The sequence below is a fragment of the Tetrao urogallus genome (assembly GCF_951394365.1).
Source record: "Tetrao urogallus genome assembly, chromosome: 4".
Taxonomy (NCBI): domain Eukaryota; kingdom Metazoa; phylum Chordata; class Aves; order Galliformes; family Phasianidae; genus Tetrao; species Tetrao urogallus.
In genome coordinates this window covers 11,492,253-11,517,958 of record NC_136817.1, presented here as the reverse complement: position 1 = coordinate 11,517,958, position 25,706 = coordinate 11,492,253, and the positions used below count along the sequence as shown (strand labels likewise).

Below are 25,706 nucleotides of genomic sequence, written 5' to 3'. Positions count from 1 at the left end.
AATCAACTTTGCAATAGAACGTTACTATGTAAACTAAAATACTTGATACCAACAGTATGACGTCAAAGGGCTTGTTTTTTGTTTTTCTTTGTTTTGTTGGTGTTTTTTTTTTCCCAAATCCAACAGTTGGTTGCAGAAGTAAATTATTTCCATGGCTCTTATTCAGCTGTTACAAGTTCGGGGGGGGAAAAAAAAGCATGTGTCTGACTCATACGTCCTTCAAGTACATGCAAGGCTCAATTGTTTCCAAAATGCAGGAGCTTGGGACCTTAAGACACTGAAGAAATAGGATTATGAGGAGAGCCCATCTGAGTAAGTACTTTATCCAGCCACTGAAGAGGACCGTGAAGGTGTATCTCTATCCAGCATGGAGTGCTTGTTACATCTTGTCGATGGTATTCAGCTCCCCAACCCTGGAAACAGAATCATAAGCAGGGAAAAAGAAAATCATCTCATTTTATAATAGCAAATATTTGAGAAGCACACTTGAATCTATTCCCTTCTTACTGAAATAATGTAGCGTTCATAAGCAATTTTCAGCAGAATAGTGTCTGATTATTACCACATTTCAACAAACAAATCTTAAGTTAAAAAACACAGCATTTGTAGAAATTGTCATTTGGAGATCTCTTGGAATTGAACTCTAAGTTCTCAAAAGAGATGACTTCTGGAATGCAAGACTTCCCCACACTTCACTGCCAGTTATATCATGTCCAATAAACCCTCTAAAGAGAAAGGTAATCAAGTCTTTGACATCAAGATCAAAAACAAGAAAAACGTTGATAAATAGATGAATAAATTAAAAACTGAGGTCAGAGTGACACTGTGGAATTGGGGCTGAGGTATTTGCCTGATAAGAACCAAAGCACCTTTTGCAGGACAGAAAGAATACGAACAGCAATATATCAGGAAATACCTCTTAGAATAAAGAAAGCATGATCACTCCCCAGCAGGGTATTTCCCAAGTTAAGGCAAGTTTCTACCCAAGTATGTAACACTTATTATCAAGGATACATGCAGACACTTAAACAGCATTCACGTGAACTGTTTTGTGTCTGTCCATATTAAACCCGATGAAGGAGTAGCTCGACTCCCAATAGGTGGCAGCAGCTATAAACACAGTGCAGCACAGCACCGCACATGCAGGAGTCATGTGCATCCATACAGCGCTGCGGTACAACTACTGGGCTACATCCCACACCAACAATCTGCTCCATTTCAGGAACCCCTGCCCTAACACATCTGAAAGATTCTATTCTCTTCCCATACTAGAGGGCATTTCAGCATCATATCAGCTTCATTTGTCTAGTTTCAAAGATGAGACTAGCCCTTTCACATCAGAATTTACATATATAACTTATTCACAGCCACATAACAAATCTTTACCTTACACAGAATAGAAAGGTACATGTGTTCATTGAAATAATTATTGCCACTCCTAATATGGGAGCTGCTGTTCAAAACAGACTCCCACAACAGCTACAGTGACTTACAAGCTGTACTATCTCACATCAAAAATACCAGCCAAGAATAAAGGCATAAAGTTCAGCTGGGAACCTTTGAGAACAGGAGATGGCACGGACCACTGCAGCATCATTTAAAAAGGCAAACCAGATGCTATGTAATTAATTTGCGTCTTTCACAGTTTTAGGCCAAGCGATTGACAACTCAACTATCCAAAGCTTATTTGTACTGTATCATGCCATATCCCACAAAATTAAATAGTACCATAATTCCAGACTAATTATTAAAATAATTATAGAAATATACACGATCACATTAAATACAAGTATTCAACTGAATAATTATCTAAGACAAGCAATTTAATGAATTTAGAATAGTGAACAGACATGACAGGAATACTTCAGAAAGTAACTGAAGTGATTGTTAAGGAAACACCTTTTACAGGTCACCTCAGTTTTCCAAGTCTATACCAACAGATGGATTTTTTTTGTCTATGGACAACTTCAAATCGTTAAGGTCCATCTTACACTTAAAGAACAGTATTCATAAATATTTCAATTTAACAGTTATTAACAGGTCAATGGAGGGAGGAAATCAACAATTCAGAATCACAACATTTTGCTTATTTTACTTAGAAAACAGCCCCAAGCAAATGTTCACATACCTTTACAAAACTCATGCGGAGAGTGCACATCTTAGTAAGCTCATACACCGTCTCAAAGCCATGGTTCACCGACTGTGCTAAAAGCTGAGCGAACTCCTGATTATTGAAAATCTTCAAACTGCAGCCACTGGGAATTTTGCACACCGTGGTTGGATGGAAACCATGGTGGTAGTTGCAGTTTCGACTTTGCACAAAAATACTGCTGTCGCTGAGGCATTCAGCATACACTTCTCCACCAACGTAATAGAGATGAACACCTGGGAAAAGAATGTTGACATGAGGAGGTCAGATTAATTCACACTGAGCATCTGCTTTTCATGGTCTGTTTCCATGTGTTTCTTCTCAAAGAAATGAACATTAATAGTGCATCAGACCATCCATCCTGTCTTAAAACTCTATTTTTTTTTTCCATGAGTAGATTTAAAGGATGGTCATGTATGTATGTATGCCTAAGGAGAAAATCAGTAATTGCTCCATTTTAACACGCTGTGTATTCAACAACAACAAGCCAATAAGTAACTACAGTAGTTTTGATGCGGTGCATTGGATGGATTGTTCAGCTAAATTTTCTTTCACTACATTTACACAAAACAATAATTGGGAATGCATGAGGAGAGAGCAGAATCTCTATTATATTGATTGCAAATACTAAAACAGCCCTAAGCTGGACAACCTGTAGAAATTCTGACTGCTATTTTGGCAAGTTCAGTGTAGTTGTTTTCAAGTTTCACACTTGAATGTTTTCACTGCAGAAAACTAAGAATAAAATAATGCATAGACGTATATCTTAAATGAGGGCACATACCTACCAACTTGACAGTCCCACCCTCCTATTTCTCACTCCCTCACCCACTGCTGATGGCAGCGAGTCCCAAAAATGCACCCCATAGGGAACCTCTTGAGATGTGCTGTCAGGATAATTCGATATGCAAATCTTTGACAAAGCAAGAAAACTTTCCTTTAGTGTTTAGAAATTATTTGCTGCCTAAACTTTTCACCTCCCACAGTGCAATAAGTCCAAGAAGCAGACAATTCAAATACTGAAGTCAGAAAGCCTTGACTGTGCTCGGTCACGTGAGATGTGTGTACGTGTGAGGGAACACATAGCACCATCTGATCATCAAAACTATTTATGGCTGCCTTCAAGTACGGGATTTACTACCTTTCCTCAAAGACTAACAGTTCTGCGTCATCATTAACTGTGTACATTTTCTTCTTCAACAGCTCCCTTGTCTTTTCCGTTCTACTTTGGTATATACACGGTTAAGTGCTTCAGCAGAACTCTGCTCGCAGCTGGGTTACTTTTAAAGGGAAAATGAATGAGGTGTTAAATAAATATCCTCATACTTGGTAAGATGGATGGGGAGGAAAAGAAAGAATAAGTTTTCGGACTTGAGTCCCATAGCACAGGTGTGGCGTACTGCTGAGAGCTGCACACACCCTCACGCAGAGAAAGGTTTTCCAGACTAACGGCTATAATTTGATGACTGAACAGTTCTCTTCAGTTTCAATTCTTTTCTTCCCAAAGAAGGGGGAAGATAATCAATTGGCATTTGTCACATTCTCACTGCTTGGGCACGCTCAGCCCTGAACCGTAAGCTCCTAAGAAAGGTGTCTGGCAGGAAAAATCCACGGCAAGGGCGACATCAGACTCACATGTAATCAGTATTACAGACAAGTCCTCAAAAGAGGGGATGGTATTAAGTCTGATATAAAACAGAAGGCCTTTCTCCTCCGCTGGACACTGTCACGGCCATTAAACAAAAGAGAAGCACGAAACTCCCACTGAAACAATCACGATCCTCTTTAAAAATGCATTTGAAAAAAACCTGCTTTAGCAAGCTGCCCCTCTAAATACATCTTAGCGTAGCTCATTTGTGTCAGAACTGCAAAACAGATAAGATTTTGTGAGAACTATCATTTGGATTTCCACATTACCAGTAATCAAGAGAAATCAAGACGTATCATTTAAAAAAAACCTTAAGCTCTTGCACTAATTAAGATTATGATAGGCTTTAGGCAATAAAAATGGCTAAGGATAAAATCTTCCAGCAATTATCCAGCTGGTAAGAAAAACACACTGGACTCAAAAGACATAGCCAGAAAACTACGTATTTATTAACATTCTAAATAAGCATTTATCCCACATACTGGGAAGAGCAGCCTGCTCTTGAAGCAAGTGGCTCAGGCTACCGCGCCTAGAGGAAAGAGTCCCAAAGAAACCCCCCCCCAAAAAAAAGCAAAGATGGAAAATTCACCTTTTCCAATGTGTCTCCTTGTATTCTCAATGGTGGAATTGCGATTAACATTGGAGAGCAGCCCCAGGCAAAATCTGTTTTTGTTGTTTGAAGGATCAGTGAAGCCATCCACCAGGATGCTGGTGGAAGAAGCGTGGAAGGCCTCCCCAACACGATTATTCAACTCGTAATAAACAATGGAGCACCAGTGCTTCGGCTCTTCATAAGCAACAGCCTGAACATCTGCAAAGCAACCGGGCAAAGTTACAGTCTGGCAGTGCTGGAACACAGGCCTCAGATCTAAAGATTCATAAACTTGCAGATTTTGGCAGAAGATCACTAAAAGATGATCTGGATAATCAACTGCAGTTAAATGAAGTGTCTTCTGTTCTCAGATATTTTTGAACTTCTCATTGCCACAGAAACACAATAGAATAATTTCACCTTAGCTTTACTTGCACAAGACCCAAAGCAGAGAATACTGGCAACAGTAAGGTGCAAGAGCTCCCAAGCACAGAGCAAGCAGTGCCCCAATAACCCTGCTGCACATTCTACAACACGCTAAGGCACCGGCCCAGACAGCAGAGAAACACCTCAACCCTAGAGCTCAACTTTCTTTCCAATCTAGTAAGTTAAATCGTATTTCAGCATCATTTTGCTCTGTTTTTTGGGTGTGGGGTTTTTTTTTGTTTTTTTTTTTGGTCATTTATTTTACCAAATTAAAAGTAATCTTCGTTCTTACTGTGAAGTTCTATCACAACAAGGAGAAACTGCAACTGCAGAAGAAACCATTATAACTGGGTACCAGCAAGCCCAGAGCTATCTTAACCACAAACTCAGCAGACCAGTAGTTTGGCCTTTGGGGCTTGCACTAATCTTTCTTCAAGAAGTAAAAGAAGTTGACATCTGTCTGCAGAACATGCAAACTACCTGGGATCCAAGGTTGATCAAGGCCATAACACGCAATCCTAACAACTCTGCTGGACAACAGAATAGATGCAGAAAAAGCAGATATTACTTAATGTGAGCCTTTTATTCACCAAACGCTAGCCAGTACAAATCCTGCAATTGTTCACCAACAGAAGAATTACTTGTTGAGCAATACCAAGGATTTCTCAGGACTTGGTTTTCTAGATTACGACAGCAACCAAGTCCTCCTCAGCAGCTCCTAACCAAAGCTGGGAATTGCACAGAATGCCAGCAGAACATCCACGGTTCACCATTTCTATCAGGCTCTACAAATGCATGAAAGCCTTGAGCTAACACCTGTGACTCTGAACTGGGAAAAATTTTTTCAAGATACAGAAGGTCTTCACCAAAAGCAGTTTCTCACTGGGTGTCCAACAGCACCGGCTTCTTCAGAGGTCTCCACCCAATAGGTATTCTTTCAAGTGTCAAATACAGCTACAAATTATTATACTGTCTCCAAATAAAAGGAGGCTAGCAAAGGGATGTGGTTGCTTTATGTGGTTTCTTTCAAACTAAGGAGACTATTTCCCTACTCAGCCTAGCACAGTTGGACCTGCTGTTGAGATAACAGCTCAGCAGATTGAAGCTCTAACTACAGGCCAAAGTGCTAAAATGAAAATAAGATCAATATTCCAGGGAAGCTTGTTTCTCTGGCTGAAGATTCCTTCTCTCAACCCCAAGCCTTCACTGAAGTCAGCCAACTAAGTCCAGTGTTAATATTTTCCTTTCTTCACACATCGTGATTTTTCTGATGTACAGAAGCAAAATTAAAATCCCCTCAAATAAGCGTTACATATCAGATACAAAAGTTAACAAATAGCAGAAAGCAGGACAACATATCCTACTTTATTGTGCAAAACTTCAGTATGTCTGCATCTGATTAATACCTTGCTTAAAAGATGGCTAAAAAGGAGCTAGTCTTTCCTGATCCCTAGCATGTTCTGTCGTCTCACATCACTGTTAAAAAATTAAAAACCATTCATTACTTATTAGTAAGAGATTACTACACTTTCAACTCACACGAAGATGCCAGCAATTATCAAAGCTGCAGCTTTACCCCAGTTCTCAAAAGTCAGGAAGAAATCCTGCCAGCTGGCCATTCTTCCAGAATGAATCATATCTCTCTCACACAGATTTCATACTAACTTCCTTACATTTGCTTTAAGTCATGCAGAGCAGGTGCGCTTAGTCTCTCTATTCCCAGCATGGGCCAACAATGGAAATTACCCAACTTCATTGACAGGATGCAGCTTGTTAAGTCAAAGCTCTTAAGACTAACAAATCACCATGAAAAACACGCTTCTAAAAGTTTGCAACAAAAATGCTGCAGCCAGTTTACACTAAGAACTGTTCTTTTTTGATCCGTGACAGATTTTTTTTTTTTAAATGTAGTGAAATCACAGTCTGGGTATAAAGAGAGCCCGTACAAGTGAGTGTAAATGCATACACAGTACAAACAACACACAGTGGCATACAAAAGCAAGGGTTCTAACTTGGTTTTGCTTTACTTATTTATTAACTGAAGAGGCAGAGGCAAGATTCCACCGTACTTAACTACTAAGAGGGAGAAACACTGACAGTACTTTTATTTGGAATGGCTGAGTATTAAGAGAACGGTTTGTATTTTCCTTCTTGCTTTTTATTAACTCGTGTAATAGAAGAATTACATACACATGGATTTTTAAGAAGGATAAGCATGCAAAAGTTTGCAGTGAGGCACTAACACTGATAAACGTACTTTGGGCCTTCAGCAGCAGCGAGGACTGTACACACACAGTGTATGGCATCAGAGAATACTGGAAATGCTACACAGATGGGGTTTATCACATGCAAAATTCATTCCACACAGAGTAAATAGTTTACCAGGGAAGCTATCCAAACTGTTTAAAGAGTGCAAATATACTTCCTGAAACCAGACATCAAGCTTAGCAACAAAACAAGCACAAAAAAAAAAAAAAAAAAAAAAAAATCAAACAATAGTTAAATTGTTCATATGCTTGTGATCTTCATAATCATTCTGGCACAGCACTCTGCTCTTTCTTGGCACAGTCAGTAACTGTGCAAGACTGTTTGTTCTCTAAAGGGGCTATTTCTCACAACGTTATGGATGCACTAAATCCTTTCCCCAGCAGCAAAGCTGACCGAAAAGGCTTTAAAAAACAACATGCTAAAAAGATTCCTACATCACAGTAGATAAAGCAATGGGTTATACATTTTATTAAATAGAGATTTCGAAGCCTGTAGTGCTGTCATCTCAGCAGACAGCTTAGAATTCTGAAACGTTGTCATTGCAGGACTCATCAATGGAACAAAAAGGTACATCAGAAGCAAAACTTTTTTTTTTTTTTTACAGCTCTTATCACCAGGAGAAATGGTAACCGTACAAAACAGAGCATATGCTTCAGGAACTTAAAGGTAAACACTGATTTTAGAACCAAAACACAATGAGAATGGGAAGCTTTATTACATTTACTGACATGTGACATGTACTGCCTGGGAAAAACGTCTGCAGGCATTTACATAATGGCCATATTAGCACCCATTCTCTGACCACGTCCTCATTTAGAGACGTGACTGTATCTGCCATCAACAATTCAGTAGACACTATACAGAACCAACTGCACTGCTTCAGTCAGAGGATCATGGAAGCTGGAAGAGAGCTCCAGTCCAACCATCCACTGACTCCCAGTACTGCCCACTGAACCACATCCCAAAGTACTACATCCACCCTTTCCTTAAACATCTCCAGGGACGTTGACAATAAACCAATGTATAAGAGATAAGGAGAATCCTTTCCTTGCACGTGCACCATTTCAGAATTGAATGCAAAAATTCAATTCTGAATAATTGTCTTCTCTGGGACTAACAGAATTTCCACACATAAATATATAAAATGATCTTGACCATGATGTGATTGGGCATCAGAAAGTAATAAAGTCCATGTTTTTTTAAACAAGAGCATTCTGGTCCTAAATAAGTACGTACTTTAAAAGTAAAAACTCTCTCTCTAGAATTATTGTTTCATGCCTTATAGCAACAGGGAAATGACATGATTCTGTTTTTTTCTTTTCTACATATAAAGATGTCCACAAACAACATGCATCCAATATTGAAGTAACCAAACAATTCTGAAAGTACTTCACTCTTAAGAAGCGAAGCAGAAGATGTGAAGGAAATGTTTTTACCTCCTCTGTGTATGTCAGGGTGGAGTCCAGGTGCCATCATGTTGGTATCCATTGGCTGGGAGGTATCGTGTGTCATCTGATCTTCCGGAGGCAGGTAAGCAGGAGGAGGAGTATCAGCTAAATACAGAAGAGATAGATGAGCCCTTTCTTTTCTTTAAAGTACATACATATTCACATAAACAGCATTTGTCTGGAAATGCTTCCAGTCTGACTCAGCTATAAATTTCCACTCATCAGAAATCAGAGAAAGCAATTATGGACCTTGATTCAGGAAAGCAAAAAAAATTACCATGCGTATCAAGCACAAGCACAATAAAAACAAGTTCCTTCCCCCCACCAAACCACTAAAGAAAACTTAGCTACACTGCCTGTCCACGACTTTGGCAGGTAGAAAATTACACAAACAGCACATAGAGAGCTCTTAGGAAAAGGTCTGAAGTACATACTGAATGCTGTACACGTGAACAGAATTTGGAGCAGAAAGCTTTTAGCTTCAGCTTTTCTGCTTGATTGATTGCTTCAGTGAAGCATGCAGACACTCCTGATAGATCCACAACTCTGTCTCTACAACTAGAGAGTACTAGCTCCATCTCCCTAGATAGGAAATAGTAGAAAGTACTGATCAACCCCAGTTCTGCAGAAGTAACTTTCGGGTTTGGAATTTATTTGCTGCCATCTCCTACTGGCTGCACTGGCCAGCTCAGCACTGAACCACTAGCACAAAAACCATCCTAAGCACTGCGACCGTACTCACTCACCCACTGTCACCATGCTGTTTGAAGCACCCTAGGCAGGTGCTTGCACTGCTCTCCTGCTGCCTGCTTTGCTTCCTAAACAGCTTCCCAGCAGCTGCAAGAAGCTGCCAACGGCACCGCTTTCCAGGAAAGCAGAGGGCTCGCTTCGTCACAGCAATCACAGAGGCGCATGCACAAGAGAAACCCTTGCCCAAAGCCTACAAGCTTTTACTGCAAAAGCTGAGGTTAGATTGCCTCTCGTGAGCACTGCTGCTGCTCATCCCACATTTACTGCCATCAATGATTGCCAGTTACCACAGTAAGGAATCACGGGTGCCTCCAAAAACCTGAAGACCAAATTCACACCAGGAAAAGGCAAGAAAACCATACCACTGATTTCCAAGCTGAGAGTTTTATGTCTAAAGCTAGCCGGTACATTGCTAATTCCCTTCCTTTTTGGAGGAGCAAGCAGCAGGACAAGAAAAACGACAACAGGACTGCTTTAAAGCTTAGCAGTCTGCAGTGGAGTTCAAAAGCTTTTTGTTATAATAAAACTTGGACATTCATGTGCATGGAAGCACAATGTTAGAGATGCACAGATAGGAAAATTAGTGAGTTTCTGGAAAGTTTTCGAGATTTTTGGACATCTGTCTTGATTTTTTTTCTTTTTTTTTTTTTTTTTTTTAATATTTCCAATAGTCAGCCGCCTCTTTCCCTAACAGAGTAAGATGGACAGCTGTGCAGAACTAAACATGATGGACATCAGCATCGCATCTTTCCTCTCAATCAGTTTCTTCACTGCAGCCCATGACTTGTCTTTATGTTTATATCAGACAGAACAGACCTCTCAAGATCAAGCAAGCTTCCACAAGACGATGCTCAGGAAGGCCTTCCTGTTAGAGAAGCCTTTGGAAGAGACCCAACCACATTGGTCATATTTAAAACAAAACAGAATGCAGAAATAAGACAGCTGTTTCTGCTGCAACTTTCCACATTTAGAAAACAAACAACCAAAAAAAAAAAAAAACCACCAAATACATCCACTCTTTCTCCTTCCCTCCTGTCTCTGCAAGTTTAGTCATCTTCACACAACTATCAGCACTAGAAATCTCTAAGTGTTAATTTCACATAGTGGAAAGCACATTTTCACAAGCCCGTTGGCTTTTGTTTACACATGCTCTCCTACAGCCCCCCAAAAAAACACATGAACAGAACATCCATGGACTCTGTACAGATGCTTTACTCCTAACATGTAAGTCAAGAGATCCCTCATAAGCAGCTTCCGCAGTTTCTTAACATCTCTGTACGGAAATACAATAACGACAGCTTCACAGAATTTTCTGCAAACAGTTCAGCAAAAAAAGGTTGCTAATTCTTTGAATTTACGAATTAAGAATTCTCAACATTTATTTTCAGAGCCTCCCATGTTTTTCAGTTGATATATATTTGGTTTTTGAAATTACATCACTATGTGAAGAAACTGTATCAAGTAGCAGCAGCATGACACCCTTGACAAACATCCTTCTGTAGAACTATAGCTCTGTGCTGAATTTATGATTATCTCTCTCCTAAGCAAGACTGATCCATAGCATTACTCTCCTTGTGCATTAAGTTTTACACTCTATGCAATACGCTGTCAAACCATCTCCCAAGAATATTCATGACATGGAATCCTTTCCTCTGTCCCAGAAGATTTCACCTGTAACATTCGAACTGTGTTCAAGAGGAAACAAATTCAAAGCCTCAATAATATTACAAGAGACCAACCAAGTCTTCATTACCTAAAGTTTACTCCTGAACACAAGCATTGGCTGACAATAAAGTATTACTAAGCAAAAATACAAAGATATTTGTTACGTTCAACCACATTTTCACCTGTCGCAAGTCACAGAAGTCGACCATACCTGGCATCTGAAAAGGGCTTCCTGGGTCTGAGCTGGCTGGAGAATGTGGGTAGGTGCTACTGCTGCTTCCAGGAGAGTTTGGATAGCTGCTGTTTGGCGAATGGGGAAACGGGTGACTGTTGGGCTGCTGAAAAGAGTCCGGGAAAGTAGCGTTGTGTGGCATGTGGGGCTCATTTTGTCCCAAGTTGCGGAACTGAGCCAAGAGGCTGTGCTGAGGGTTGTACTCACTGTGCCGTGGAACCAGCACTGGAGGTAGAACTGCAAAGGGAGAAAGCAGGACAAAGCAACGGCATTACAGACTCAGTACAGAAGAACGAGGCCATACCTGGAAAAAACATTCTTCATCACATAAGGCATAATTCACATCTGCCTTAAAAACAAGGTAGTCAAATCCAGGAACACGTTTCAGCAAGAACTCTTTTCCTTTCATCCAAGTTACTGTATAGCTTGAATTTATAGCGACTGCGCTAGCTACCTGGCTCGCCAGACGAGCTCGATTTTAGAGGGCCAGGGAAGATCCAAACATAAGCAGCAATTCAGCAGTGCAGGCTTTTTTTCTGCACCAAAAAACACTGAAGTAGCCACAGCACAATCATGACAGGCACTTTGTTCTACTCTACTTGTGATCTTGCTAATCATGTAATGGCCTGTAACCTAAAACCTTGCTAGCAAGGACAGATATGTTTTTTCTAAAGAAAATACTAATACTATACAGACCTTGAACTGAGCCTGGTCCCAACAGTTGCAGTTATATATTTAACCTAGGCTAGGTTCTTGTCTAGATTAGAACTGAAATGGTTATTAACACTAAACGTCAGTTTATAAATGCAATTTGAATAAAGTGACACAAAAATAATAAAAACAAAATGAAAACAACTGAGCAGCCATTGAATTCCAAGTAAACGCTACTACATGATCAGAGAAACACATCACATACTGCTGGCCTCCCCACACTCTCAAGGCCTCCTCAGCAGTGGGAAACAAAGGCCTCTTTAACTGGGAATATGAACATGATACCAGCTACATCAAGATAAAAGAATCAGCTCTTTTTCCAACACTTCATCTTCTATCTTTAAATGCCTCACAGCGAAGTCCAAGCTACTCAAAAGATTAAAAGCTCATCTTGTTTGAGAGATTTTGTGGGTTACGGAGGAAAGAGGAGAAGAAAGAGCCTACACAGGAGATCTATGCACAAGGAAGTGAAATAAGAAGTTACTGCCCTCCACACCTGCCTGCATCCATTCACTACCTATTTCACAGCTGCACAGCCACACGGGACCAGTCAGCCCCCTGGGTGTCTTCAAGAGAGACTGCCAAAAAGCACAAAGCATCAAAGCAAGCCAGGACACCTCAGCCCCTCCCCAAGAGCCCTGCCCTGCACCCTGACCAGGCGGCCATGCAGGAGAAAAGCAGGAGCACAGCAGGAGCAGCTATGCAGGAGAAGCCCCCACGGGCAGGACTGTATCACTCAATTAAGGAAGGTGATTCGTAACAGTTGCTTCTAGAACAGCTTCACCAAGTTTCAATGGATCTCAAACACTCGAGACAGATGTCATTTGTAGAGAGATTTGTTTAGGAATGACAATTTTAGCTGACACCCCTTTAAAAGGAATACAGAAAGTTGCTAATCACAGCATTTTCTGAAAAAAAAGAACACCTATCTACCATTCTTTTGAAGTTCCCAATTGCAGAACACCGCAGTAGAAGATGGATCTCCCTTGGCCATACAGGCTGCCTCTTGCCTCTAATGCAACTGTTCTCATAGGCCTCATAAGCCACTGGAAAAAGCCAGGAAATAAAAAAACCAAAACATTTTAGTTGGACAACATAAATCCCCTCATCCACACACAGCAAATGTCAGGCCCACTCTGTCTGAATAGTAGGATCCCTCCAAATTAAACACTTTCTGTTAAGCCTGACAGTCCTTTTGTAGTGAGGTCAAGCAATACTTCAGCTGTCATGGTCAACATCTGCTGGACTCATAAATTACAAGCGGAAAAAAAAAGTAACAATGAGATCATGTGTTAAAAAGTATTTTCCCTTTCCTGTCTTTATGGTTCTTCCTTACTTTGCTGAGCATTAAAAACACATCTTTCCTATCTCTTCCTTTCCTGCAGATGAAGGTCAAACCATTAACTTTTCTAAAGTTAATTTGTGCAGAAAGTACATCACTTACCTTTCCCATCCGCAGTCTCACATTAAACAATGACATGCATGACATCACAGGAAACCATACAATTTATAGCACTTAAAAGCTGGACAGCAGGATATTTTCTGTAGGTTTTCTGTCATTAAAATATAGCAGTGCCAATTTTGCCAAGGTACACATGCACGTTCTCAAAGTTCAGAAGGACTCAACACAAGAAAGCATCTCCTCTTCCCAACTATCCCTACGCCTGTGCTCCCACTACTCCTTCAACCTAAAATACTTCAATGCCAAAGTCTTTAAAATACACACAGGAAAGGGAGGATGGGAGGAAGAAAACGACCCGTACTGATACTGCCTAAACAGCCTCAAAAACATCACCACAGAATTTACTTGAATGCTGCCTCTAATTCACATTCTCCTGCATACTTAGAGCAGGAGTAAAAGCCCCGAAGGCCACATCAAGTGGGACTGAGCCTACAGCACTGCAATGATTCCGACCCTGAGACAACCACTCCCTGCCATAACCTGATCTCTCTGAGGCACAAGGGTTTTTGGCAGCCTCGACGCTCCCGCTGGAGTCACTGTGGAGTTAATCTGAACACCGTCCTCCCGTGAGCAAAGCCATGAGTGGGACTGGGCAGTTCACGAGCAGGAATGGGAGCCAGGAATTCAATGTGTGAAGGGGGTTACATACCGTTCTTGTTCCCCTCACCCCACTCTAAGGCAGTGAGCTCCTGGTCAGGTTGCAGCTCTCGGCCATATGGAATAACAAATTACCAGGGCTCAGTACAGCAGAGGAGGAGGCTGATCTCTGCAGCAGCTGCCAACTTCAGGAAGAGGTATAATTGAAGAGGAGAAAGCATGAGAGAGTTATTCTGTGCTAAGCCAGCACACCTGTTGCTACAAAATAATGAACGAGGGCACATCTTTGTCGTGGGGATCTCTGCAGGACACCATCGTAGTGAGAATCTCTATTTTGCTGCCTTTGGTGGAAAACAGTTGCAAAAGTATGAAAAATATATATATTTTAAATTATCACTAATTCTATTCCTGGATGCACATACTTAAAGGAAACACTAAATACACTGCTGTCTTAAAAAGCTACTGAAACAAGCACATCACAGCATCTCACAAAATCTGTAAATTCAACCCCATAAAAACGGTTAAAACCAGGTAATGGAGTAGAACTGCAAGTCAGACAGCTCGATTTCCATACTTTCTCAAACACCAGATTAAAAGGTTTTAGGGGTTAAGCTGTGTCTAAATCTTGCTGCAGACGTGCACCTGAATGCCAATGCTGAAACATGCCTGCTACTAGCAGCACTGCTACTAAAGGCTGAGGAGGAAGGTAAACCCCCTCGAAGTCAAGCTGGGTATGTTTGCAGAACTGCAGCAAAGAAGAGATCCTATATCTGTCAACAAAGTGAGACAGCCTGGGAATTAGGTAGCTTGTTTTTAACATGCAAATTGCATTCAGAGTTTGCCTGCACCAAACAAGCAGAGCTGTATTAAAGAAATTACAGCTAAAGGGCAATTTCACCCACAGGGCTATTTCATCTAAGAGCCAAGAACGTCAAAAACACAGAATATAGACCAAAGACAACTGGGCTGTTCAGATAAATGTGCCAACCAACCACACCAAGAAAGAAATGCTTTTATGAAAATGTTACAGCGGCCTTTGAAGAAAGCTACTGATCTCTACTCTTTGTATCTCCGTTCCTCAGAAAACTAACAGGTGTGCTGAGCTCAACATTTTCTTGGTTTTCCTTTTTGTTCTAATTTCACATTCCAGAGATAATGGTTTCAGCAAAGATAGAAAGTCACTGATTTATGATTACAACTTACTTTTTAAAGCCTCTCTGTAAAAAAAAAAAAAAAAAAAAAAAATAAGAAAAAAAAAAGAAAAAAAAGAAAAAACCCTACTCCAGACCGAAGAACACACTGCACATTCCAAGTACCTTATTTTTTATCCAGATGAATTCTGCTTGCCTGACACAAGCCCAGATGATAACTAGTTTCCCTCACGGGCTTGTTACATGAAGATCTGGGCAAGGATTTCTTTTTTCATGTCTGGAAATTCCAAGAACAAATAATGGAATATTCCAAGCAGCCACACATAAGCAAGCAGGCTCTGATCACCCTTTCCAAAGTAAATTGCACTATTTCTGCTAGCTTTACCAAATAAATAAGTAAAAGATGAGCAATTGCTTCTTCACTTTCAACCACCCTGCCCTTAAAAATCATGACAACTTGGTGGATACATGTTATGTAGAAGTGTTTGTGCAGCCTTACATGAAAACAGGGCCTTCAGCCCTTATAAAGGCCTCCAGGCACTATAATTAGACTGTGTACTTAAATTTGCAAGCATCATACGGCTTTATTTTCATATGAATTTATGCAAAGTCACTCATGTTTCACGGGGAAAATAAAACTGCATGCCGAGAAGGAAGGAAATCCTCACACAGCAGCTGGCACTATCTGGGGATGGACATGAATACACAAGGCTCACTCAATGCTCTGGATGTGTCCTCCTGTAAAGACGAAGCGGTGAAGGAAAAAGTCAGAGAACAAAAGAAGAAACACCGAGCCGGTGCGCACACGCACACACACAAAATCCTAAAGCACAGCAGCAATGTTAAACTAACAAATTTCAATGCTTCTAAAGACTTCTGCCTCAATGTCTGCCTTTGAGGCCAATGTAGCTGGAGCAGGCTGTGACATCCCAGCACGTAACCAGTCCCATGGTGGGAACAGAGCAGGTACCAGCACACACCGAGCTCAGCGCTTACCTCTGCTTGCTGTCTCCAGCATTAACAAGTCACTGAGGCTCTCTGACTGACATGTCTCGCCAAGGTCTTGCTTGTAAACAATAAAACACCAAACAGAAACAGAAGTTTTCATGTCATTAGGTCTTCTTGTGCTGCCTCAAACAAGACCTGGCAAAATTGAATTTTTTTTGAGCAGAGGACAAGTTCTCACATAGAAAGACACTTAAATGCCTACACTTAGGATCAAGTTTACTCTTGGTTAAAAATAATTACTGTTGTGGCAAATGCAATTCCCCAAGGATCTCGCTACTTTCTGTTGTTACAATACCTCCTGGCTGAAGCAGACAGTGCTACAGGCTGCAGAGCACAGCAGCAGAACTGCCAGCCTTTTGAGCAGTTGCTCCAAACCTACTTTCTAGTAGCTGCAAAGGAAAAGGCTCAACAATAGCTGTCCAGCAGTCTGTGCTGGGTGACAGACAGACAAACATTCCAGACTTTCTCTTCCGGGAGAAAGCTGTGAACTTTCTCAACCCTTCGTCTTATTTTGCAGTTTCTGTAGACCCCACAGCTTGCTTTGTCATCTTACATAGTTGCAACCGAAGTCTGCATTTAAAAAACAGAAGGGAAAAAGAAAAAAAAAGCACAGTTGTTGCTTCGCTGACTTTACTTTTACATCAGACATCTGGTCTAAATGCATTTGGCAAGTAACATTAGTACATTTCCTGCACTACAATATTCAGTTAACATTAGATTTTACTTGCGGATGCTCTGATAAGCTAACGTTTTGATTAAACTGACATTTGTCAAGGCCAATTTCAGAATTTAGTACTAATCATATGCACATTAGTGAGGGAGTTCTTGTAAGCTGATTTGAAGGGAGAAGAACTCCTGATATAGGAGTAAGTACAGGAGAAAGTTACAGTGTGATAGCGTGCATTAAGTTAGACATTTACATAGTCCAGAGTTCAAATTACCTGTATGAAAACCATAATCACCATCCTACTGAATAGGTGCAAGTATGAAGTCTGCTCTCCTAAGTCTGAAGAAACATCTGCATCTCATTAATTAAAAACATTAAGAAACAAACTGACATCCTTCTTGACAATTTCTGTACCTTTACCACAGCTCCCCTTCCCAAGGAAAAATAAGTTTGGGCCATCCCCCTCTCTTCTGTCTCCCTGCTTCGGTTCTGGTGGGGAATTCTAAAAGTGAATTCAGCAAAACTGAAATGAGGAAAGTTTCACACTCCTTGCCAAACGTACTGACAGTTGTTTACTATTTTGGGGAACTATGTTATAATTGTACCCACCTGTTGTAACATGCTATTTTTAAAGTTATGCCCAACAGCAGGGTTATGCAGCAATAAGGCAAAACTTCCCAGCAACGCCACCCTCTCCTCACACACCCCTCAGCCTCCAGAGATGCACAAATGCTGCTATGTGAATAAAGGGGGAATTTTTGTAAACTGGTTCTGTAGATTAGTTTTGTAAACTGGATCTCCTTTTTCTCTATTTCAAATCAGCTGCTGACCTGTTCCTCTAGTATTTCCCCCCCCCCAACTCCTCTCTTTTCCTCTTCCTGCTGCACACGCATTCTCCTTCTCCGGTCTCCCTCCCTTACACTCCCCACACAAGGCTCCTCTCCGTGCTCCCTGCATCCCCTCTTATCCAGCACCACCCTCCAGAAGGCCAGGCAGTGGGGGAGTGCTGCACACAGCTGGTCCCCAGCTCCCCTGAGCCCTGGCCATCAAAGCTTCTCCATCTGGCCGGAAAGCAGCCGGAGGCTCTCCTGCCGCCTCCGGTCCCTTCCAGGTGCTGGGGCCATGCAGGCCCTGGGAACCCTGGAAGCCCAGGCAAGCTGGCAGTCCCACTGGGAACTGCTGCTCCCCCCCATTTTCCGTCCTGCTTCCCTATTTGACCCTGGAGGAATTACAGCCTCTGCCCATTTGATGATGCCTGCGGAAGCAGCCAGAGCCACAAGCAGCACACTGTATTTGAACTCCGCTGCTTATCTGAAGCCTAAGCTCTCTTTGCGGTCATGTAACAGGTACCAGCTCGGGTACCATAGCTTCATACACAGCGATCCTAGCCTAGATGGGTACCAGGGAACGAGACTGGGCTTCACTAATGGGCCCGCTTCTTTTTTTGGTACAGTACCTATATGGAGAAAGAGCACAAACGAGCAAACATAAGCCAGCACAAGCTACACAATCACACAACCAAGTGTCTGTATGATTTCACAAAGCATTACAAAGATCCCTTAAACATTTTTTCTTCTGCTGAGTATCAGAGCAGCAACACTTGTCTGTGAAGCATCCAATTCCAGGGTTGCACAAATCTCAACCTGCCTTACCCAGGATTTCCACCATTTTGAGTTTCCTTCTGCACCTCAGGTGCACGCAATCAGGTGTGCGGCCTGACAGATATATTCAGAGCGAAGAACAGAGAAGACCAAAGACAAGTATGAAAGCAATCAGGTTAAAGTCACAGGCTGGAAGCACAAACAGCACAACACAGCTACTGCTCTTCACAGAGCCCAGGGACAGACTTGGTCTGCTCTCGTGGCATAAAGCACCTGTATATTTACGTTAAACATTTCTTGCTGCTGAAGACAAGCTTACTGAGGTAGACATCTACTTTAAATTCATGGTTATACTGGAAAGGAACATGATGCTTCGACAAAATTAAAAATTCAGCCGTTCTGACAACGCTTTCATCCACGTCACAAATAAGCATCCACTGCTTGTTCTGCAATTTAGGCAGAATACAGGCATGCAAGCAGAAGAGTTCATTGGTTGATGAACACAACGAGAACCTCTGAAGCACATCAGCTGGTTCTGACAGAGCAGTTTTAGTGCTCCTCTGCACTGTTTGGTTCAAGAATAGTGCAGCATTAGTCATCACCTCCAGAAATGAATACCAAAACATAACAACTACATTTCCCAAGCCAGGCTTAAGCTTTCTAAGATCTGTGCAAAGCAGGCTTCTTCTGAGCCTGACCCCCAAATACACCAGCACATTCTAGCACACCACTGTCAGAAGATACCACACAGTTGTAAGCTTGTATACACCCTACATAAAATACTCTGCACCATCGGTTTCCACACACCAAGCTAAAGGAAAAGTTAACCACTCTCTTGCTTCCTTTGCAAAATATTATAAACTCTCTTTAATCCAGTAGGCTGATAAGCAGCAGGGGCCAGCTAACACAATTCTGCAGCAGATGGAACCCATGGCTGGTACCCATCAGTTCTATGGGAATATGAAACACACAGTTCCTTCCTTCCTTCTGTTCAGCTAAGAAAAGGAACTGAACCACCCCTCCTCCTCTTTTTTTTTTTGAAAAGCAGTGTCAACATAAGCACCTCTTCATCCTCTCTGTTTCCCTATCCCATCCCTGTTTCGCTATTAGAGCAAACTAGATCCAGGCTTTTTAATTTCTCCAAATTCCGAGTCATATCTTTCACCTGATTCCATTGGCTAACCGAAGAGAGAGGCAAGAAACACAGGGTGCATCTTCAGGAAACAAAAACAACAGACTAAAAGAAGGAAAGAAAGAAGCATCTCAAGGAAGACTTTGGGATGCCATTTCATGTGTTCTCCAGCAAAACCAGAAAGGTCATTTGTGGCATTTTCAAACACAGTTGAACACATTTCAACACATTTGCTTTTTCCTCTCCCAGTGTCTACACCCAATCTTGGGTCTCAGTCATACTTAAAGAGTCCCAGAGCGCACAGAAGCCTCATGTCCAAGTATCTCTAAGCCAAAAGCTAAAACTGAGGAGAAAAAGCAGATTCAGCCACACAAGCATGCCAATTCAGCTGACTGCACCAGCTTTTAAAAGGCATCATATCGAGACCCTACCCTCCTTAATTAAAAGCTTTGCTTCACCTTGCCAAGGGAAAAAATTTCACACCTCTTAACTACAACCATTTCTGCACCAGAAATAATTCTGCACCCAACAGACCTATGAAACAGCACCAGCAAGCTACTGTAACACACCTCCAGACAATATTTCATCCTGGCACCAGAGAATGTGTTCCTGTTCTCAGCAACAAAACAGCCTCCACTTGGCCTGCGTGTTTCACTCCACCTCTGCTCCCACCCACAGGCCAGATGCGAGGCCCTGTGGGTACATGGGTGTTCCTCTATCCCCTGGATGACCCTGATCAGTCCATGAGATAAGGCAGCAGTGGGATGGGAACAAAACACTGCCAGGCTGCTTCAGCACAAGGCCACGGAGACAGCTGTGCTGGCACAGCCCAACGCAGGAGCTGCTCGTGGATGGCATCTCCAAACAGCAGATTTCTGTCTGGTTAGTTTTTGTGACCGTATGGGTGTCAGTGCCTGCACAGAGCCTCTGCAGCAGGTTAGGAGTTACTACCATAACTCCAAATCACACCCAAGTCTCTTGCTGGATATCAGCAGTTAGGACACCTGGGAGGCTCTGAAAGTCCAGGCAGTTCTCTCCTCAGCCTCCCCAAAACTCCCCACAACCAGTTTTTATCCAACCTCCCTAATGGAGAAAAATCTTGCTTAAATTCAGGTGTAAGATCGTGGTTCACAGACAGACAACAGCATGCCAACTGCAATGATTTCCAAGCTCATATTTTTAAGCTGAATAGCAAGGTTGCATCCCTCTGGCACTGTGAAAACATAAAAGCATCCGTGAGACTAATTTCCCAACTGAAAGCACTACAGGATTTTATCTATTTGAGGATTTACCGTTAATCCACTCTTCAGAACTTACACAAACACCACCCACGTGATAACTAGCAGGAAAGTGAACAGAGCACACTGATCCCATCCCAGGCAGCACCCTACAGAGCAGCTTCTGAGGAGGTGGGAGCGTTTGAGGCAGTTAAGCACTGACCGAGCTGGCAGGCAGAGCCAGGATTTCGCAATGTACTTGTACAGCCTGCACCGAGCGCCCATCATGCACTCCCTTGAACTTCTAGCTTCGTTTAGTCAAGCACAATTCCAATCCTCCTGGCTGTGGTGATAACCTTGGAAACACAAGTCTTGATATCTGCTTGGGTACGTAGGCTCTTGGAAACAGTGACTCACGCGTGAATTTCCCCTATCCATTAAACTCAAAGTGTAAGCACTTAGGAAGCAATAACGGTGGATGTCCGGGCAAAAATGGGGAAAATGGTTAGCCAAATTTGAGAGTGACTGTCAGGAACTGAAGCTAAGACTGACAATCTGGGCACAAAGAACAGGGAAGGGAAAGGAAGAGATGTAACTTATGAAGCGCACATCTCTAGGCCAAATGGCAGCTCACTTAGCACCTGTTCCCAAAGGCCACATATTCCAAATTTATCCAAGCAATATCCCTCAAAACAATGATTCATCTTAATAAATTAAGCGGAAAAACCTCCTTCACAAACCCAGTCAGAGACCTCAGTGAAAACTTCTGCCTTAGACCCCACTCTTGCATTTTGGAATCCATTGAAAGTTCTTAATACGCGACTGCCACATACACACAACTTTTATACCTGCAGCCTATATCTATACCTATGCTCACTAGGCAGAAAGTAGCTCCTGTTCAGCACTCCCCTCCAGAAAATTTCAGCTGGTCAAAGCAGCACACTGATCTTCTGAAGGACAGAATACTTACATCAGCTCTGGCAAGCTGATTCCAGCCCTCATCTAAACAAGAAAGCTGCCCGGTCGTCTATGAAGCAGATGACCAGAAGTACCTAGTTTTTCCTTAAGGGCAGTGCCTGGGCAGAAGGGAAACATTTCATTGCTACCATCTCCAAACTGGTTAAGCCACTCTTAGTTTTTCCAACAGCAAACATTCTCTAACTACACAAACTCCAGAAATTTGTATCTTACCCCAAAACAACTTAACAGGAATCCCAAATTCAAGCTTAAGGTTAATAACATTTTGCTGGTTCCCAATTACACAATTTATAGGATGACACAGGACCCCAAACCACTTTCCAACTACTTAAGCTACCTAGCAGTACTCGACACATTTTAGTTAGACATCTTTTGGAAGTTCTATTCTATCCCTACCGTGTATATCTCAATGAAGTGGCAGGATACAAATACATATGGCATAAATCATGAGCATTAGAATGTTCTCGAACTCAGTAACTGCTTCCAAGATAGAAGGGAAATGAGTCGTAACACATCACTTGGTGTTACCATGACAGCAAGAGCCTAACTGCTGCTCACTGTAACTGAACTAGATGTGCTTTGGGAATCTTACTTTTCAGTACTTTGGAACACTGAACATGAGCACCTGGTGCAGACACATGCAAACAACAAATAGCACAAACTATGTATTTTATTGTCCCATTTCTGCTTAACATACAACCCTTAAAATCTTTTACAACTCTTTTTTTTTTTTTTTTCCCTCCAATGCAGAGGATTCCTTTGTTAAAGCATCTGCTGCATAGAAGACATACTTAATGGGTATCACACACATGATTTCCAAACCAATACTAACACACCAAAGGGAAATATTTGCCTTCTAGATACGCACTGTGTGTTGCAAATACAAGATAAATGCAATTTCCATTAACGGGAAAATAATCTGGTAACGTCATTTCCACTGCAGTTCTTAAACAATCCATGCCACTCTGCAGAAACAGCTTCACAGTTTACAAAGTGGCTAACGCAGACAGATTTCCTAAATTTAAACCAGAAAAGCCCACTCACACCTGCAGCGCATTTCTGAAGACGTCCCTGTACAACCTCACAAGTAACTGGAGACTAGTGGAGACATGTTTAAGCGCATTTCATCTTAGTCCCTGGAAATATTCTGAAAACAAACTCACATGAGCAAATCAAGCACAGATTTACTAAAAAGGGATTTGGCCCTTGAAGAGGAAACAGAGAACAGGCTGCACTTGTTAAAGCGTGGCAGTGGGTAATGGGTAAACAGACACCAATTGCAGAACAACTAAAGGTAAAACTTCATGTACCAAAAAAATCCACTACCAAAGCTCCAGGTTCAAAGAGTATACTCTGTAGTCTGAAAAAAAAAAAAAAAAAACCCAACAAAAACTCACAGACTTCAAAAGGCCAAAGTTGTAGGAGGTCTTAAAGACAGTAGTATCTTCTGGAGGGCGAAGGAGCTGAAGAGATAGAACTGAAATAATAACAGCAAGGCCATACAGGAAAGTTTTTCACCCAGTTGCAGTTATCCCTGCTGCACCATTTCACACATATTCAACCTGCACAGTTCAGTAAAAATAGAAAAAAATAAAATGAATTGAGGTATAGTAGCCACCAACAAAACCAGGAGGCAATAGGTCCAGCAACTTAAGGCACATACAGAGAGTATGCCACGGCACAGTGATAAAAAGCACTTATAGCAAGTATTCATCCTATGAAAGGGAGAACTGCAAATCAATGCTTATAGCCAGATAGATTGCAGAGTACAAATCTGACGTGTGCAAACAGCTACTTCTGCTTACTTAAGCTGATGAGTCACATGATTAACTGCCATACTTCGCATTGTTTAGATAAGGTGCAAAGGTACAAACAAGGAAGAACTTACCAGGACTTTCTACCCGCTTGTAGTGGTAAGGATTGATGCAAACCTCCTTCTGCTTTGAACCGAACGGAAACTCGCAGCATTCCAGTGGTTTCAGTTCATGATGGCTTTGCAGGTCTGGCCAGCGCCACACTCTGCAGTAAATTACATGTGGCAGCCCTTTCCGGTGTGAAACCTGAAGCCGGCCATCCAAGGACCGAGGAATTGTGACACAGTTGCTGGGCTGACCAGGACAACTTAACGCTTTCTCCAGCTCCTCCATAGCACCTTTCTTCTTCTTCAGTTTTTTCACTAGCGCATCAACAGCCTTCTCTGCCCATTTTTCTTCTTCATCTCCCTGCTTCCACCCCAACAGTCTCTTCACCGCTGGGCTGGTGAAGGAAAATAAACTTGTCACGTTCATGCTGACCCCACTTGGTCACACCGGATACCACAGACCAAGCAGGGGAGACTGTCCTGTTCTTCCACCGCAGCTGCACGGCAGATTTCAATCAGTAGTCAAAAGCAGCCTGCCCAAATAATGGTGGTGCTTCTGCTGTTTCAGTCCTCCCGTCCCAGGACGGCCATGCTGACATTCCCCCTTGACAGATGCAGCCTTCTCATCGTACTAAAGCCTTCCGGCTGAGAACCTGCAAGAGAAGAGAGAAAAAGGCAAGCAGATTTTATATTTTTAGTTAATCACCGACAGTTAAAAACATTCCACCCCTCAAGAGCAGAATGACCAAAGAGCAACTGAACAACAACAAAACAAAAACACAAAGCGTCAGCAGTCTCAAGCAGTCTCAGAGGAACAGCCTGACAAGGACTTCTAAATAGCAGAGCTCGCTGGTGAAGCCTTTATACTCTTGCTACCAAAACAGTCCTGAATAAATGAGGGGATTGCCCTGAAAAACAGTGACACTGCATAAACAAAACAAAACAAAGTTGGAGGGAGTTAGGGAAAAGCAGGAAAGAAGTGCGAAGGTGGGGAAATTCAGAAGGTAGAAGAACAACTGCCCCTCGGCTCAGCTCCCTTATCCAACCTGCTATGTAACCTCAGCAATTTTTGTGCCATGCAGCAACAGCAACCGCATTTGCCAGCTTCAAATAATGCTTCTGCTCACTGCCCAAGTGTAGCCTTGCTTAGTGTTGTGAGAAAGAGGACAGAAAAAAGAAAAAATAAGTCACAATTGTAGTCCCTCACATACTTGCCAAAAGGACAAAGTTTTAGGAACCGTTAGGAACAAAAGGACATTGTAGGAACATAGTTTCATCAAATTCAGCTTAAAACAGTCCCCTATATTTCATCTTACACTGTTAAGTGAAAAGTACACTCCTACAGCCTATCAACTTGGCAACTTCACACAGCAAAACATCCCAATAAACTCACGCAGAACGAGCAGTGCTTTTGGTTTTGGTTTCCAAGTGAAGATGGAAGCAAAATACCTCAACAGCACTACACTATCCAGCTCTCTGCAAGCACTACAAATTGAAAATTACTGCATGGGACCTATGCGTATCACGATCTGAGACAAACTGTTCAGCTTCACCTGAGTTACTTTGAGTGGCAAACCAAAAACAGAAAACTAGCAAGATCCGTGTCCTCATTCATCTCCCCATAAGAAAGCAAAGCTCTGTCTTCCCAACCCATCCAGCAGCCCTTGCATAAACAGAATGAAACGGAAAGACATCATGAACTTATTTCACTGACTACATCCTGACCGCTCCCTTCACAATGCCAGCCTGATGTGCTCAAAGACATGAAGGAGAGGGAAAGAGGAAAAACTGATATAAGGGTTTCAGGTTACCACCAGTGATCTTCAAGTTGGGAGGCATGAAACAGCAATGAAGTGATGGGTGAAGGTGGGAGAACTCTGCTTGCCGAGAAGTCCCCGTTACAGGATCTTCTGTGAGCAGCAGGCTTCACATGCACTCAGGTTAGGAGCAAGCAGGAGACTCACCTCTGTCACGGGGAGCAGGGGAACAAGGAGATAAGGAGCACTAAAACAGAAACATTCAAATGAAGCATGAAGACAGACGGGAAATGTATCCCAGAGCAGATATCAACAGGTCGCAGAAGAAGAGGAAGAGGATATAAATGTTTTTGTTACCACCAGACAAAAAAATAAATAAATAAATC

General features: G+C 42.1%; 1 protein-coding gene across 3 annotated transcripts; it reads right to left on the bottom strand.

Annotated features, from left to right (window-relative positions):
- Positions 1–269: 269 nt before the first annotated feature.
- Positions 270–23,990, bottom strand: SMAD1 (SMAD family member 1; the record flags this gene model as incomplete). Of its 3 annotated transcripts, none has more annotated exons than XM_079534256.1 (6): positions 270–413; positions 2,129–2,385; positions 4,387–4,608; positions 8,478–8,636; positions 11,158–11,415; positions 23,591–23,990. In XM_079534256.1, the coding sequence occupies 6 exons, from the start codon at positions 23,988–23,990 to the stop codon at positions 270–272; spliced, it is 1,440 nt and encodes a 479-aa protein (XP_079390382.1). The 3 variants fall into 3 exon arrangements, with proteins under 3 accessions (XP_079390382.1, XP_079390383.1, XP_079390384.1); XM_079534257.1 differs by having other exon boundaries at positions 8,520–8,636; XM_079534258.1 differs by lacking the exon at positions 4,387–4,608 and having other exon boundaries at positions 8,520–8,636.
- Between the last annotated feature and the right edge of the window lie 1,716 nt (positions 23,991–25,706).